At 33.2% G+C, this 14,546-nt stretch overlaps 1 protein-coding gene and 1 long non-coding RNA gene across 3 annotated transcripts; one reads left to right on the forward strand and one right to left on the reverse strand.

Moving 5' to 3' along the window:
* Positions 1 to 414: 414 nt before the first annotated feature.
* Positions 415 to 8,189, reverse strand: LOC136823647 (zinc metalloproteinase nas-13-like). Of its 2 annotated transcripts, none has more exons than XM_067079824.1 (8): positions 8,045 to 8,189; positions 6,486 to 6,647; positions 5,754 to 5,874; positions 5,205 to 5,330; positions 4,107 to 4,156; positions 2,473 to 2,566; positions 2,101 to 2,231; positions 415 to 604 (listed from the first exon to the last, which is right to left on the reverse strand). In XM_067079824.1, exons 1-8 carry the CDS (start codon positions 8,109 to 8,111, stop codon positions 471 to 473), a joined length of 885 nt encoding a protein of 294 aa, XP_066935925.1. In that variant the 5' UTR covers positions 8,112 to 8,189; the 3' UTR covers positions 415 to 470. The 2 variants fall into 2 exon arrangements, with proteins under 2 accessions (XP_066935925.1, XP_066935926.1); XM_067079825.1 differs by having other exon boundaries at positions 5,754 to 5,870; positions 6,482 to 6,647; positions 8,045 to 8,173.
* A 3,538-nt stretch (positions 8,190 to 11,727) lies between these two features.
* LOC136823645 (uncharacterized) lies at positions 11,728 to 13,883 on the forward strand. The gene is made up of 3 exons (XR_010849056.1): positions 11,728 to 11,899; positions 13,002 to 13,076; positions 13,374 to 13,883. It is a non-coding gene; the product is annotated as an uncharacterized lncRNA (long non-coding RNA).
* Positions 13,884 to 14,546: the final 663 nt, after the last annotated feature.

Genomic DNA, 14,546 nt, shown 5'->3' on the forward strand with positions numbered 1-14,546 from the left:
ATTTTGTTGGTTACATCAGTCAGAAAATCACATTTTATACACGACAACCAAAAATTCACTATGATTAAGTCCCTTAAAATGAGAAATTGTCGTCTAAGATCTAAATATAACTGAGTATACATACCGAAGTACTTAATGAATAATGAACGCCATCTGCCTTAAACGCACCCTCTTGAATAAACTTCCCTTCCAAAAACCAAGAAAAATCAATAAAAGCCCATCCTGTTTACTCGAAATAGTTTGGTATTAGCACAAAATCCAAGCGACTATATGCTCGAAAACTAGAGCTGGTGGTAGCATAGCAACGGAATGAAAACTCAGTGTAATATGATCGAAATATACAGTTACAAATTAAATGAAAAGCGAGATAGACAAATTATTTATTAGCATGTATGCGGGAAAATACACGTGTGATTACAACGGTAAAGGAAATATATTCTCGTTCAAGTTTTCTATAGTTACAAATATAATTAACACGTCTTGCAAGATTTTTTGCAGTTCTCTTTGACATACTGGTTAGATATACAATACATAGCCGCCCAGTAAGGGCAGTTCTTATGTTTGTCGACGCATTCAGTTCCTCCACCGGATCCTCCTGATCCACCTTTTGAATAGAAAAAAATTTATTAAATGACGAGAGTTTTGACAAATTAACATACTTAACACCCCTGTCTCACAGCCCCGGTCGAACTTCTTTCCCACAGTAGGGGTTGAAATTCATCCCAATAGAAATTCTGCTTTTCTAAAGTCAAAAAATCCAGTGGGGATGGTTTTAAGTATAATTCTTTCCATTAGGGTTGAAAACAAAGTTAATTTTCCAGTGGGCGTCGAACTGTATGGTATATTTCCAAACGAAGACGAAATTTCGCCTAAATTTTCCAGTGGGCGGGAGTCCCACCGGGCCTGGTAGGACAGGGGTGTTACTTACATACTAAAACCCAAGGGAAAGGTCTCAGGGGAAATCGACCAAAAATTGTATCAGTATTGTTTAGTCGTAAACAATTGAATTGGAACTCCTTACTCATTAATAACTAGATTTTTCTATACTAAAGTCTGTCTCAAAATAATTTGCAGCTTGAGACAAAAATGGCTGTAACTTTTGATAGAATTTGAATCATGTTGCGATATTTGTGAGTGGAATATTATCAAGCATAAAAGAAATTGGAAAAAAAGAAAATGAAAATGAAAAATGAAGAAGAAGAAAATCAACTTCTTGTAGAAATGTGGTAACTACCACTTTCACAGGAGTGATTCTTCAATCTTAGATCGTCATCGATCACTGTGAAAAAATCTTTCAAAAATATTCATTCAATCAAAAGATATCAAACATGTTGTTGGTTGATCGACAAAAGGCTGTTTTTTGTCTTTTTTTCTATTTCATAGAGTCCTTTTATAAGCGATTTAAGACCAAAATGAGGGAGAAACCACCACTTCTTCATCAAAGAACTCCCGTTCAGTACAGAAATCGGCTATACTTGCTTAAAAGTTTGACTGGAGTCGTTTATAATGCGTTTAATACTAATAATACCAATACTAATAATAATACGGGATTTAGTTTGTATAAACGACTGAAAGAATCCGGTGTTTCAGCCTTATAGATACCCCGGCTAGGTACGCAGAAACTTGAGTAGTGAGAAAACAATTTATCAAGCAACAACAAACTCTCAAAAAGAAATCAACTCAAATGAAAAACTTTCAATACACAAATCTAATATGTATGAATTAGTCGTCTAGCATGCTAGACTACTTAAAAGCCTGCTATATAGTTTTTTTTCAGATTCTATAATTGGTTTTGGCCTAAAATGAGTTTGAAATTTCCATAAAAATTGGGTCCTTGGGCGTTAGTCTAGTTTTTCAATAAATGGGTCCAAAAATGAGGGCTACCCTTAAAATTAATCTGGGCAGCCCTTCTAATATCAATCCATAGGGTATTAGGCTTGTCTGGTCCAAATTTGGTGCTTTGTTCCAAATTTGAACGATAATTACACCAATCAGGCCTACTAAAGGTATTGTTAAATGAAGGAACTTGTTTGAGTTAAGAGGGCATTCGAGGTAGACGTTAGAGTTTAAAGATATTCTACTGTATAATAAATGATTTACCATTTCCACCGCAATACATTTTATTGATCTGTTGTTTATCGATTTCACTGAAGCCACGTCTTTGTCCAATGCGTCCTTGATCTGAACTTTTGAGGGCTTTGATGGTCAATTGTCGATTCTTCGAGAAATATCTTGGAAATAAAGGTTATAAATAAGAAATTCCAGATATCAGTTACTTGAAAGTTTTATCCTCGTTGGAAAGTCGTATTTCGAGAAACTGTCGGTAAAAGTACAGAAAGTATACTAAACAAATGAAGCATTCTTTTTTTTATTCGCTAATTATTGGAAAGGACTTTTCAAAAACTTTAGTGGTGAAGACTCAAAAAAAATTATTCATTAAATTAATAGTAAAAAAAAGCAACAGGAACTCACCTCTGACCATAGTGCATAATACTATCCAAATCGTACTTAGTACCTTTTGCATCCCAGTTTGAAACTCTCATCTTGTTGAATGCAAACTTGTAACCTAATGGAAAAAGTCTCTGACATGGATAAGATAGCTATACCATGTCAATTTTTTGGAAAGCTTTTGAATTAACTATGCAACTCATAAAGTCTACCATGCTTAGTTTTTGATAGGGTGGCAAATGAAAAATATTCACACCAGCGAATTATAGATTCTAGACCAGTGATTTTTTTTTGCAAGCCCAGTGTATTAAGTTGCATGGTTATGCACTTAAGGCTGCAAATCAATTTTTTGACCGGTAAATTTTAAGTTCTTTCGTGCCTTCTACCGGCGAAAATCACCGTTCGTCAGGCCTAGATAAAACCCTTGGATAGGCAAAACCCCGACAAAAGTTTCTCTTTGATTGGGAAAATACAATGGAGCCTTCAATTAGTGGACACCACTGTCCACCTTTTAGAAAATTTTCAATTATGTGTTGTAGTTTTGGTATAAGGTGTAAAAACGCAAATTTATTTTAATTCCTTTCAGGAAAATCAGGATAATAGCTTCAATCGATAAATTTCATGATGCACCTTATCTTCTATAAATTACTGAAGTAAGAGAACGACCTTCTAAACCACAAAAGTAACAAAAGTCACGTGATAAACTACCATTCAAATAATAAAAAAATTAAGTACATCGAAGCGGGCGCTTACGTTGCGTGCCAAAAATAAAGAAAAAGTAGAAAATTATTTGTAAGAAAAAATAACTGTAAAAAGTAAGGTTTTTACATAAGGTGACTATTAAGGGGTTTTGAGGTCTCTGTAATTTATGATTTTTATGGCTTAAGCAAATTCACTGACAAAAGGTACGCACCAAGCGTTTATTAGCTATTTGTTTAATGAAATTTTGAAGTCTTTAAGAAATAAATAGTTTGGATAAATCAATTGTGTAAAATTTTTTTAGGTTTGTGACCAGTTTAACCGTCGATGTCCACTAATCAGAGAGGAAAAAGTAGGGTTTTTATCATTTCGTGCAAAAAACTTTATCCGCTAATTGGTGGGTCCGCTAATTGAGTGTCCGCCTTTTGGAAACTTCTTTCTGAGGAATTGACTAAGAAATGGCCGGGGCAAATAGAATTGCCCACTAATCTAAGGTGTCCACCTTTTAGATTGTCCGTTAATTGGAGGTTTTACTGTAGTCAGAAAGATCACCCTATCGAAAATAAAACAATAGATTCTCTAAAGCAAGCTTATTTTTACATAGTTGACACTTAGGCAAAATGGGTGCCGGGTATGTGCGAGCGATAAAAGGGTCCCTTTTTAATACCCTCGAGAAAGTCCCTTAAAGAGATACAAAAATAATTAAAAAGCAAATCGAGTCTCTTTTAAGGGTTCCAAAATTACGAAAGTCATACATTGACTCCCGGAGAGGACAATTTGGCCGAAATCTTCGGGATAGTCTCTTTAAGGGTGGCAAAAACTTCAAAAAATGGACAAAACTTTCCAGTTCAGTCTCTCTAAAGGTCCATTGTTACACTTTGACTCGGACATACCCGTCATTTTACAAGCCTTGTACCCTTGGAAGTCAACACCAAGCTTGACTAACTTAAAATACTTACGATCTTGGATGTTTTCGTAAAGGATCTTTACGTACTGATCACGATCAGGTCTAAGTAAAAAAAGATAGAAAAAACAAGATTAAACTGGACGGTATTACTCAGGTAAATTATGGCATGTCTCAAAAATATGAAAATTACCATAATATTTGGAAAGCATAAGCCGGCGAAAATGAGCAAACCAGTGATTTAATACAAAGGGTACCATGATGAAGTCTCCCTTAGAACTAATTGTTTGCAATCCCATTTTCGCAAAAAACTGCCAAAACCAAAAAGAACTGACATCAGCAAAACTCTAGTTTGTCTAATGGTAGAAATATGAAACTTGGACTAAAGTATCATTAAAAGGTTCATTAAAGGGCTTGACATTGAACGAATTAAGTAAGTAAGAAAATCATAAATAAGCCTTGACGTGCGTTGGTAAACAAGTTTATAAGTGCAAACAATCAAATATTACAGTAGACCTGACCTAAATTAATTCACAAGTTTTTATTAAGAATTACGTAAATCGAATAGGGCTTCGGGATTCTGAAAATGTGATTCTGAAAATATTCTCAGGTGATTCTTAAGTTTTGAAAGAAGAGTGGTGCAATTTTTTAAAGCTCTAAAGTTGAAATTATAGACCCCTCGTAGAGCAGAATCGGGCGTTTTTCAATTTTAGCAACATTAAAGTTCAAAATAAAAATTGTACATTGATAAATTTGGATATTTTTCGGTTTTTCAGAATTTAGATTTTGGGCGAGAATTGCGATTTCAGCACTTCTACGTTATTTCAGTGGATATGTTGATTTTAGCGGGATTTTTATCAAATATTATGCGCTTTATTGTCGTTGAATTTTTTCAATTCTCATTGTACAAAGCTCTATCAAAGTACTTATTTTGTTTATATTTAGGATAAAAAAAATTAACTAATTAACAGAAAATAAGATTTATATCGAAGCCAAATGAATCAACAAATTTGTTTCACTATGAACGATAGAATGTTAGCGGAGGAGATTATTTGTGAAATTTCTGGGAAAATTTGGCCACTGTGTAATACACCCCTTCTCACTCTCAATCGCAGAAAATATCCTAACAGGTCTGTGAGAAGGGAACACTAACCTTGATTGTTCGTGGAAAAGACCAATTGTGTGTCCAATTTCGTGGATGACGATTCCTTTAGTCCAACATCCTCCTGCCAGACGAATGCTGTTTCCATGTCTCATTCGACCAACCGGTGATGTGCATCTACATAGATAGAAACATCTCGTTAAACTTTCACTTTGTTGATGGTAAAGGTATTTTTATAGATATCTGGAGGGGAAAGAAATGAACACTAGGTATGTTTGGACGAAAATAGTAGATTTTTTTACCTCCCAAAGTTTTTGTAAGTGTTACAAAAGCAACAAAAACAATGTTGGGATTTCCCCTTTTTGGGTTTATTTAACCATGAAAACTCAATAAAACCTCTCCTAAGGTTACAAGATTTTCTCTAAGGTTCATTCCCCCAAGTCTCTTATTAAGAGTCAGTTTTCAGAGTTCGTTTACACATGCTCGACATTCCCCTGCCCCCGACACCCCCTTCGGGCAAGGACCATGTAGAGATTCATTACTGAGCCTTCAAAATTCTGACTCTTTCCAAAAATTCTTATAACTAGAAAAGGAACTTACCCGGATCCAGTGGTAAAGAAGATATGTGGACCACTCGGTCTTCCTGTTTGCTTGGAAAATCTGAGACATGTGTATTTTTCATAATCAGCTAAAGCTTGGTTGATTGCTTTAGTTGCTCTACCTGGAGATGCAATTATAGGTAAGTTGATTTTAATTAAATCTTTGTCAACTACTTGTTTTGAAAACTTCGGATATTTACCTATTTGAAAAGTCCTTAGAATCGAATCTGAGATTCCACAAAAATAAACGCAACAAAAAAAATCAAGATCAAATTCAATTTTCGATCACTCCGTCTTATACAGCGCAATTTTCACATTAAAAGTTGCTAATAAGAATGCGAAAAAGTGTTAAAGAGTCTCTCTCATAGTGAAAAATCAGTTGGGAAAGTGCATGATTTCAATATAAAAGATTCCGAAATCTGAATGTCACTGCAGCACTTTCCAGGAATTTCGGTATGGAAGGTGTCTCCAGCAAAGATAACTAATCGATCACATCAATTGTAACATCAAATTACTATTTATTAGGCCGAGATTGCTTTGTATTGTATTCAACTCAGTGTTGCTTATCGCAATCGAGTTATGTCTTGCAATACTGAAGCCTATAAAATTGCAAAATGTACAAGTTCAACTCAATTATTCTAAGTGATTTTTGCAGTGGGGATAAAAAAACAGTGTTTTATCTAATTGGGATGAGATTTCAACTTCTTCATGGGAGACCATTCTTTGTACTTACTGATTCGATAGTCAATGTAATATTTAATGGTATCGGCCTTTCCGTTGGTAAGCCACAAGTTAGATTTGATGGCAGCAAAAGTGTTTCCGGATCTTTCCCGCTGCTCCATGTAAGCAGACATTTGGTCAGGGTCTAGTTCCATGTCTCCTTCTATCATGCTCCCTTTTCAGAAAAGAATAATGTTTTATTATTCAGAAAACATAAAGCCATGGAACATTCTTGAGGGGGGAGTAATAACATTTACTAATAAATAATTCAAAATTGATAGTCCTTTTTTCATGGAAAACAATGATATGACGGTTTTTTGGTTAGAATTTTTCAGTTTTGACATTTTCTTCACATAAATAGCTGTTATTCACACTTTTGCAATTTTTGCGCAGATTTGTAATTTTTCTGCGCACTTCTCTGTAATTTTCGAGCTGCGCACTTTTGTAATCAAGTGGCTGCGCACTTTTGTAATTTTGACAACAAATCTACAAAATTTTCTTTTGAAATAGTAGATAAAAATCCTAAAGATTTGTTCTAGCGGAGTTAGATCGAGTTAATCCGAGTTTTAAGTTTTAAAATGTCGCATAATTGGTTTCATCGGTCTTTATTACAAAATGAATTAACTTTTTGCAAAGTATACGTGATGTGTGACGATTTAGAATAATTCATTTCGAAATTCCGAGTTAAAAGAGTTATAACTTGGCATTACGTTTTTGGGTTTTATTATTAGATTTCTCAACAAAAATTAACATTTCAGCAAATTTTAAAGTGCTAAGAAGCCAAATAAACAAAACAGTCTTTAGAAAACATCTTAAATGCAATCCTTTGTTCAAAACAACTCGGAACAACTCGGATAAACTCATAATTTCAATTATGTCGCGTTAATCAGTATCACTACTCTTTTCAAGGTAATGAATGACCATTGTGCAATGCATTCATACTATGCAACCACTTAAGCTAAGATAAGTTATTTAGAATTTAAGAGTTGAAAGAGTTATAACTCGGCATTACATTTTTCGGTATAACTCTTTAATGAACCAACAAAGGTTCATGATAAAGCTGATTTTAGTTAATGAAAAGCGCACAGTCGATCAAAAAGTACCAATAATGTTTCTGTTTAGGTACAACTTGGAACAACTCGGACTAACTCTTCATTGTAAATTCGGCTTATTTGTGAATTTTCAGTATAATAGTCAAGTACTATGGTGAAACACACACACACACACACACACACATCAATGAAGCAATTTTTTAAAAAGTTTTTTAAGAATCCTTGACAAAAGTCAATCACAAAGAAGACGTATCCGGAAAGAAAAATATTGGATAAAAATGTACGATTTTTTTCTGAAATTACAAAACTGTGCATCTCAAAATTACAAAATTGCGCAAAAAAGTTATAAAAGTCCGCGAGATTACAAAACTTCGCACAGCAATAGCTGTTTTTACCCCTTAAGAGCTAATTTCGTTGAAACATATTTTTTCGTTTTAACGTTGAAAATGCAAACATTAGTTCCCAAATTCCATACTTGCCTTGCTTGGGACAGATTCAAAAAATGAACATAATTCCCTACCTTCTTCGGGACTTTTACAGATAGCATAACCTACAAGTAAAGTGAATATGAACAACTTCATCTTCATTATCTTTCTTTGTTTTCACCGTCCTCTGTTGCAAATGATCAATGAATGAAATGGTCCACTTTTACACCGCGTTTTTAAAGACAGGGATCATTCAGTGAGATTTTGATCGTTAGCAAATTTTGCACACGATTTAATTTTACCATCAATGGAAGTAGGATTTTAAATATGGAAAATTTGCGTAGTAGTCTTGCATGGAAAACTGTAAGATGTTTAAACATTTGCTAATATAATAAATAAGCAATAGAATCATTTTAGGTAGCTCCAGCTGTGTTCATGTTGAATTAACTGAAACTGATTTGTAACTTTATTTAAGTTTTTAATTAACGGTATTTTGGTTTATTAAATGCCCCCGGTAACGTAATTTTCCTAAAGTGCTACGACATTTGGTATTATTTACCAAAGAATTCGTATTTCGGTATTTCTTAACTCCTTCATAGGGCTCTGACCTTAGTCAAAAGATCGGTTACGAAATTTGAAGATAAAACTCTTGCTTTTTCTTGACACTTTTACCAAAAATTTTTTAAATTGTTTCTAAATTTATTCTCTCAAAATTAATTAGCAACTTTAATTTAATTAAGATGACGTTATGAATTTTAAAACGACGTTAATAAAACGTTATTTTACCCTCTTTTACAAAAAGTGCTTATTTTTAATTGGTGATTAACCTTTTTGTTTCGAATTCTTTTTTATTTGATCTGCAAAAGAAATTTCGGAAAGATTTTCCAAATTGATGTATCAAAAGTTATGGCTCTTTTTGTACGAAAGATTGAGATGAAAAATTGGTCAAAAACTACTATTTTCAAGATTTTGAGACGAAGAAGCGTTTACAAAAATTTCCCCAAAGTCTATTTTTTGTTCAGCAAAAGATTTATAATATGAAAATATTTGATATGTCATGGTTTTACTGCGTAGATCAGTTAGAAAGTCCTCCGATGCAAAGTTATGTAATCAGCTCTGGTTGAAATAATAAATCACATTAGGACTTTCAAGTCTGCTAATTATCTTTTACCGTGGGAATTACGATTACTGACAAAATTCCCGGGGGTACTAACCTTGCTGATCGACGGGGTGTGCCGCTGAAGTTCGAAAAATGCACTGGGCGAAATTAGAGCTTTCCATTTTGGAAAGATGTTGGAATGTTCATCTTTAACATCTTTCCTCAATTAGCGAAAGACCATTTTTACAATTTTGTGGAAATTTGTTGAAAGATCTCATTTCTTCATATTTCCAATTTTGGAAATTTCATCTTAACTATCTTTCCAAAAATTTGAAAGATGATATTTCTATGATCGTGGAAACTCGTTGAAAGGCGGTCTTTCTTCACTTTTCCAATTTTCAAAAATATGACTTTTACTAAATTTCCTAATTTTAGGAAGAGTGAAAATTCCAATCTATGGAAAGTTGTTAAAAGTAGATTTTTTCCATCTTTACAATTTTCAAAAATATGACTTTTACTAAATTTCCTGATTTTAAGAAGAATGAGATTTCCAATCTATGGAAATTTGTTAAAAGATGATTTTTTCCATCTTTACAATTTTCAAAAATATGACTATTACTAACTTTCCTAATTTTAGGAAGAAGAGTGGAATTTCCAATCTATGGAAAGTTGTTAATTTTCTTCACTTTCAAATTTTCAAAAATATTTACTATCCCCGGAACCGGATCAAACGATTCAATTAAGCAACCCTACTTATTCCTATTATCCCTTAATTAAAAGCTTCACTTTTTTGGCATAATCTATTCTATATAAAATAGTGCCATTTTAAGGAGGCCCCCCCAGTCGACCCTCAATTCACGTATTCACGCAAAATTTTTTGCCAATTCACGTATTCACGCGCGAAAAAAACCATTTTCACGTTCACGCGCTGATTTTGCTTTTAATTCTTTTGTTAAGCGATTTTGACCTTATTGGGCTAAATTTGACCTTTTTATGGCCAACATAAAGTTTTCTGCAGTTTTTTGACCTTATTCTCGACAGCGTCGACCTTTTAAGATCTCTTACAATTATTGGAGCTTTATAGGGCAATGTATAAAGTCTGTCTATCACGTCTATCACGCCAAAGCCCTTAAAACTACCTCTCTGGCGTACGGTGCTATAAACCCTGCCTGAATTTGCTTTTTAAGGGAGGTAAGTGCAAAGTTTAAGCCTTAGCTTTAAGGTTTCCCCCCGAATTTTCTTCGTCACAGGCCCTAAATATATTTTATTTTGAGAATAAATTTAAATTGAGGTTTGGCCCAAATTCATGGTCTAGAAAGTCGCGAGCTTCAAAGAGGTGGTACAACCAGAGGAGGCAAATTCCAAAGTTTGACCCCTATCTCATTGAAGAAAAGCTGTGAAAAGGAAAAAGCGAGCGAAGCGAGCGCGAAAATTTTTTGACAACTTTCACTCTTTCATTGCTGAGAAAACGGCCTTAACACACTATTGTTACCCTAATATGCCTTGTTTGGTCAAACAACTGAAACAATTCATTCAGAATCTTTGATTATTTTCGACACTGACCATTTAATGGTACAAATCTGGTACGGCGAGTGACGTACCGGCCTTACACGGTGCGGCGTCACAAGAGTTTTTTTCTGAATGTTCGATGATGCAATCATATAAATTTTTTTAGAACTACCTACCTACTTTTGTATATTATCAAAGAATCAAATACCCTTCAATGTCTCCAAGTTCATGCGGTATCATTTTGCGTATTGCATTTAGTAACAATATAAGCGATTACAGAAAGACGACCATCATTAGCGCCGACGAAGAAAATTTTCTCATTTAGACTTTTTTGTTTTGGCTCAAAACACTCTCGCTGGATGCAATATTTTCATCACAAAATGCGCCCTTAGAAAAATAAGGAAAAAATATTTGTTTCTGTTTCAATTTTTGATTATTTTGAATAACTTTACAATGGCAATAGGTGGGCAATAGGTCAATATGACATGAAGGATTATGCGAGCGAAGCGAGCAAGAAAATTTTACATATTTAGGTTTATTCAGTTTCGTTTTAGACAATAATTTGCTTTTCACGCTCACGCTCAAAATCTCGATTCACGAATTCACGCCGGTAAAATCTTATTTTCACGTTCACGTGGATATCTCAATTCACGTATTCAAGCGTTGAAAAAGTCCAATTCACGTATTCACGACAGAAAAAAGGGTCATTAGATAAAATATATTCTTTATAAGAAAATCAATGAAAATGTTACTCCTTAGCGGAATAGAGAAAAATGTGATACTAACAAAGCACAGTATAGAAAAGTTATATGATGTGAAATTTTACAAGAAAATATCTAGAAGGGTCATTCACGTCATTCACGCGTCACGCCAGCCCCTGGGGGAGCCCCTTTAAGGCATATCAGAAAATCAAAATTTGTCAACCCACTTTTCAAAGTCTAAATGTGTGCGCGCGCTTTTTTGGTTATGGCGCGTTGGCCATCTTGAATATTAATGAAAAACATAAGATTTCTGGGGGTCAAGAATAACTTGTAAAAATATCCTTTTTTCAACTACGTTTCAATTCATGATTTATTTTCAGAATATATAAAAGTCTAAAATAAATTTAAAATCTCTATGCACCTAACAAAGTGAAAAGATTGTGCTAAACGTGTGATAAATAATTAAAAACGACTTTGAGTTGTTCGGTTGTAACCCCCGGTTTTCATTTTCGTCTACAAATTCATAACATTGGAAAAAATAAGTCTTTCAAAATTCTGGTTGATGAAAGCAGGAAGCAAGCCAAACCAAGTTGTTGTCGGAAGAAGACTGAAGCAAGACCTGATTTCTCCCCTAAGCCTTTGTAAGTACCAAATTTAGCTACTTTTCAGTTTAGCCACTTGAATATTAGAACTGAAAATGTCCTTTTTGTCTTAGCTGGAATAGTTTTTCTGAGACTCTCTTTCACATGATGCTTTCTTTGGCACTTTTTCAGCAGTCTGTCACTTTTTTCTGAGAGATGCCTCTGGCAATATCACATTAATGCCTTTTCAGGCGACTGTGACTAGATATTTTCTTTCTATGATTGTTGTTTCTAGTGAATGTATTGCAACAATAAATACTGTATTTCTAAAATTCTAAAGAAACAGACCTAGACATGTTTTACGAGACTTTTGTAAAGTTTCTTCAAATTAAATAAATAGATATAGAAATAGGTTCAATGGAAACTTGAATAGCCGTCCTTTATTGGGGGGGGGTTGTACTTTTACGGTGTGACGGGGGTTGGCCATTTTAAGTCGAAAAAAAAGAAGGGAAAACGGTATTTTAAAATTAGACGGTGACGGTATTTGGCCTTATTTTTTTTTCATTAGCCGGTATTTCGAACCCCTTCAAACCCCCCCCTTTATTTGCACTTGATATGTTGCATTCAGGATGTGATTTTCAGCAGTTTTCTAACATTTTTGTGGAAATTCCATGCAGTCCAATTGAGGCTAAGAAGGGAACAACTAAACTAGGAACTAAACCTTGAAAAAAAAAAATTTTCCTTCCAACCTACCCATCTTCAAAATCTAGGGTTTGGGGATTGACAAACCAACCTTTTTAAGTCCAGCCTGGTGCATTTGTTATGAAAGGGTTGTGCTCCATATATTTTTTCAAGATTTACAGAACAGCACAAAGAAGTATGAAATGTATATATTGCATCAAATTGTCTCTTGAAAATTGTAATTAAAACAAATTAGCTAAACTTAAGTGAGAATGAATTAAATCTTTGGTTGTTTTGGTTTTTTCATAATGATAGAAATAATTGTTCTCTGATTACACAAAATGTTAGGCATTTTAAATGGGATGGATAAAAGAATAAAAAAGTTTCAGCTTTAAATGCTTTTAGCTTTTTTACAGCTGGGATTAGATAATTCTTTAATTCAAGCTGGTGCGTAAATATGCTTTACTCTTCCTCGCCTCAGGTCACAACGTTCGACAATGTGTTGATGTGAACATGGATAAAATCATTGTCATTGTTCTGCAATAAATTTTATATTGTAAGTATGTATTTTTCATATTCATCATTGTTCTGCAATAAATTTTATATTGTAAGTATGTAATTTTCTTCAAATTTCTTTTGTATTCAACACAATTAAAATCAGAGAGTATCCTAATTAGTTTAACTAATAAGAGCATTACAAACTTAATTCGTACTAGAAACTTTTCTCCTTACGGCATCAGGGAGATGCAAGCAACAACTTGACTGCTGGTATCATGTACCAAAGTTGATAGTTTCTAAGATTTCTGGCAGACTTGATGAATTAAATGTTTTTGTATTTTCTTATTTTGTTCAGGAGGGATGGTCCAATCAAAGTGTTGTAGGATGCTGTAATTTTCAATATAGATTAAATCGACTAATGAATTTATCCCAGCCATTATTCAAATGATTGCTGCATACCAATTTTTATAGCTATATAGTGGAAGCTGACTTTGGAACAATTATCAAATGAATTTGATGTAAACTTGGTTTTGCTTGTGCTTCATGTTTTTATCCAAGTTTCCTCTTTGGAATATATACAGTTTAGCATTATTTTTAGTTTTTCATTTAATTTGAAATCAATGGAAATTAGATTATCTTGGTAAGAGTTTTTTATATTATTTATTATTTATTTATTAGTTTTTTAGATCATCAAAATGATTCATCGTTATACTCTAAAGCTTTTTAAGAGTGTCCAGGCAAGATTGACAATGATTTTTTTTTTGCAACCTTAGAGTTTTCTAAACATTTTAGAAAAAAAATAACCCTCAATATATAAAGTTAAAATCTGGTTTATGGTAGCTGAATTTGATTTCTCAAGCTTTCTTCCTCGACATTTTTAATTCTTTCAAATTATTATTTGTGATTAGATTAATTTTTTTATAAGAATCGCAAGACTCAAATATTTGCAAACTTTTAAAAATCATGCTGAGCCTCAAAATATTTTTCAGTTAAAATTTATTTGTCTTCCATTTATAAAATAAACAAGGCTTAAAATTATTCTTGGGCTTTTGAAATTTGAAATTATTAGTTCTTGTTTCCTTCCTCTTTTTCTCACGTTTGAGACAATACTTGCTAAATAGAGAAAATTTTGACGATTAAATGAAAGATATTCCAAAAATTGAAAACTTTGAGGCTTTCCCGGATTTATGTAATTCTTATGAAAACTGTGTTTTTTATTTCCATATCACATGCATGATTAAGTGGCTTTTAACTTACCGATGTAAAAGCATATAATTATGAAATATTTTATTAGTCAAAATTTTGCTCTTAAATTAGTAGCATTAATAGCAAGAAACTTGTCACTAATTATATAACTTCTAATTTCTTGTGGGAATTAGAGCTTTCAGCTGTTTGGAAAGAATTTCTGATTTCAAACCTTTGTAACTTTCCATTATTGTTGAAAGATCAAATCCCCAATAGCTTGGAAGATTTAGAAATAACGTAAATTCCACGTTTTTACAACCTTTAGAAAAAAGAATTTTCAAAT

This window comes from Clytia hemisphaerica, unplaced genomic scaffold (assembly GCF_902728285.1).
Source record: "Clytia hemisphaerica strain Z4C2 unplaced genomic scaffold, Clytia hemisphaerica genome assembly, whole genome shotgun sequence".
Lineage (NCBI taxonomy): Eukaryota > Metazoa > Cnidaria > Hydrozoa > Leptothecata > Clytiidae > Clytia > Clytia hemisphaerica.

Coding starts and splice junctions, on each gene's coding strand:
- LOC136823647 (XM_067079824.1), bottom strand. CDS start 8,111: ATGAAGATGAAGTTGTTCATATTCACTTTACTTGTAGGTTATGCTATC. Junction 5,331..5,753: donor TTCTTTACCACTGGATCCGG/GTAAGTTCCTTT, acceptor CTATCTATGTAG/ATGCACATCACCGGTTGGTC. Junction 4,157..5,204: donor CTTTTCCACGAACAATCAAG/GTTAGTGTTCCC, acceptor TTTTTTACTTAG/ACCTGATCGTGATCAGTACG.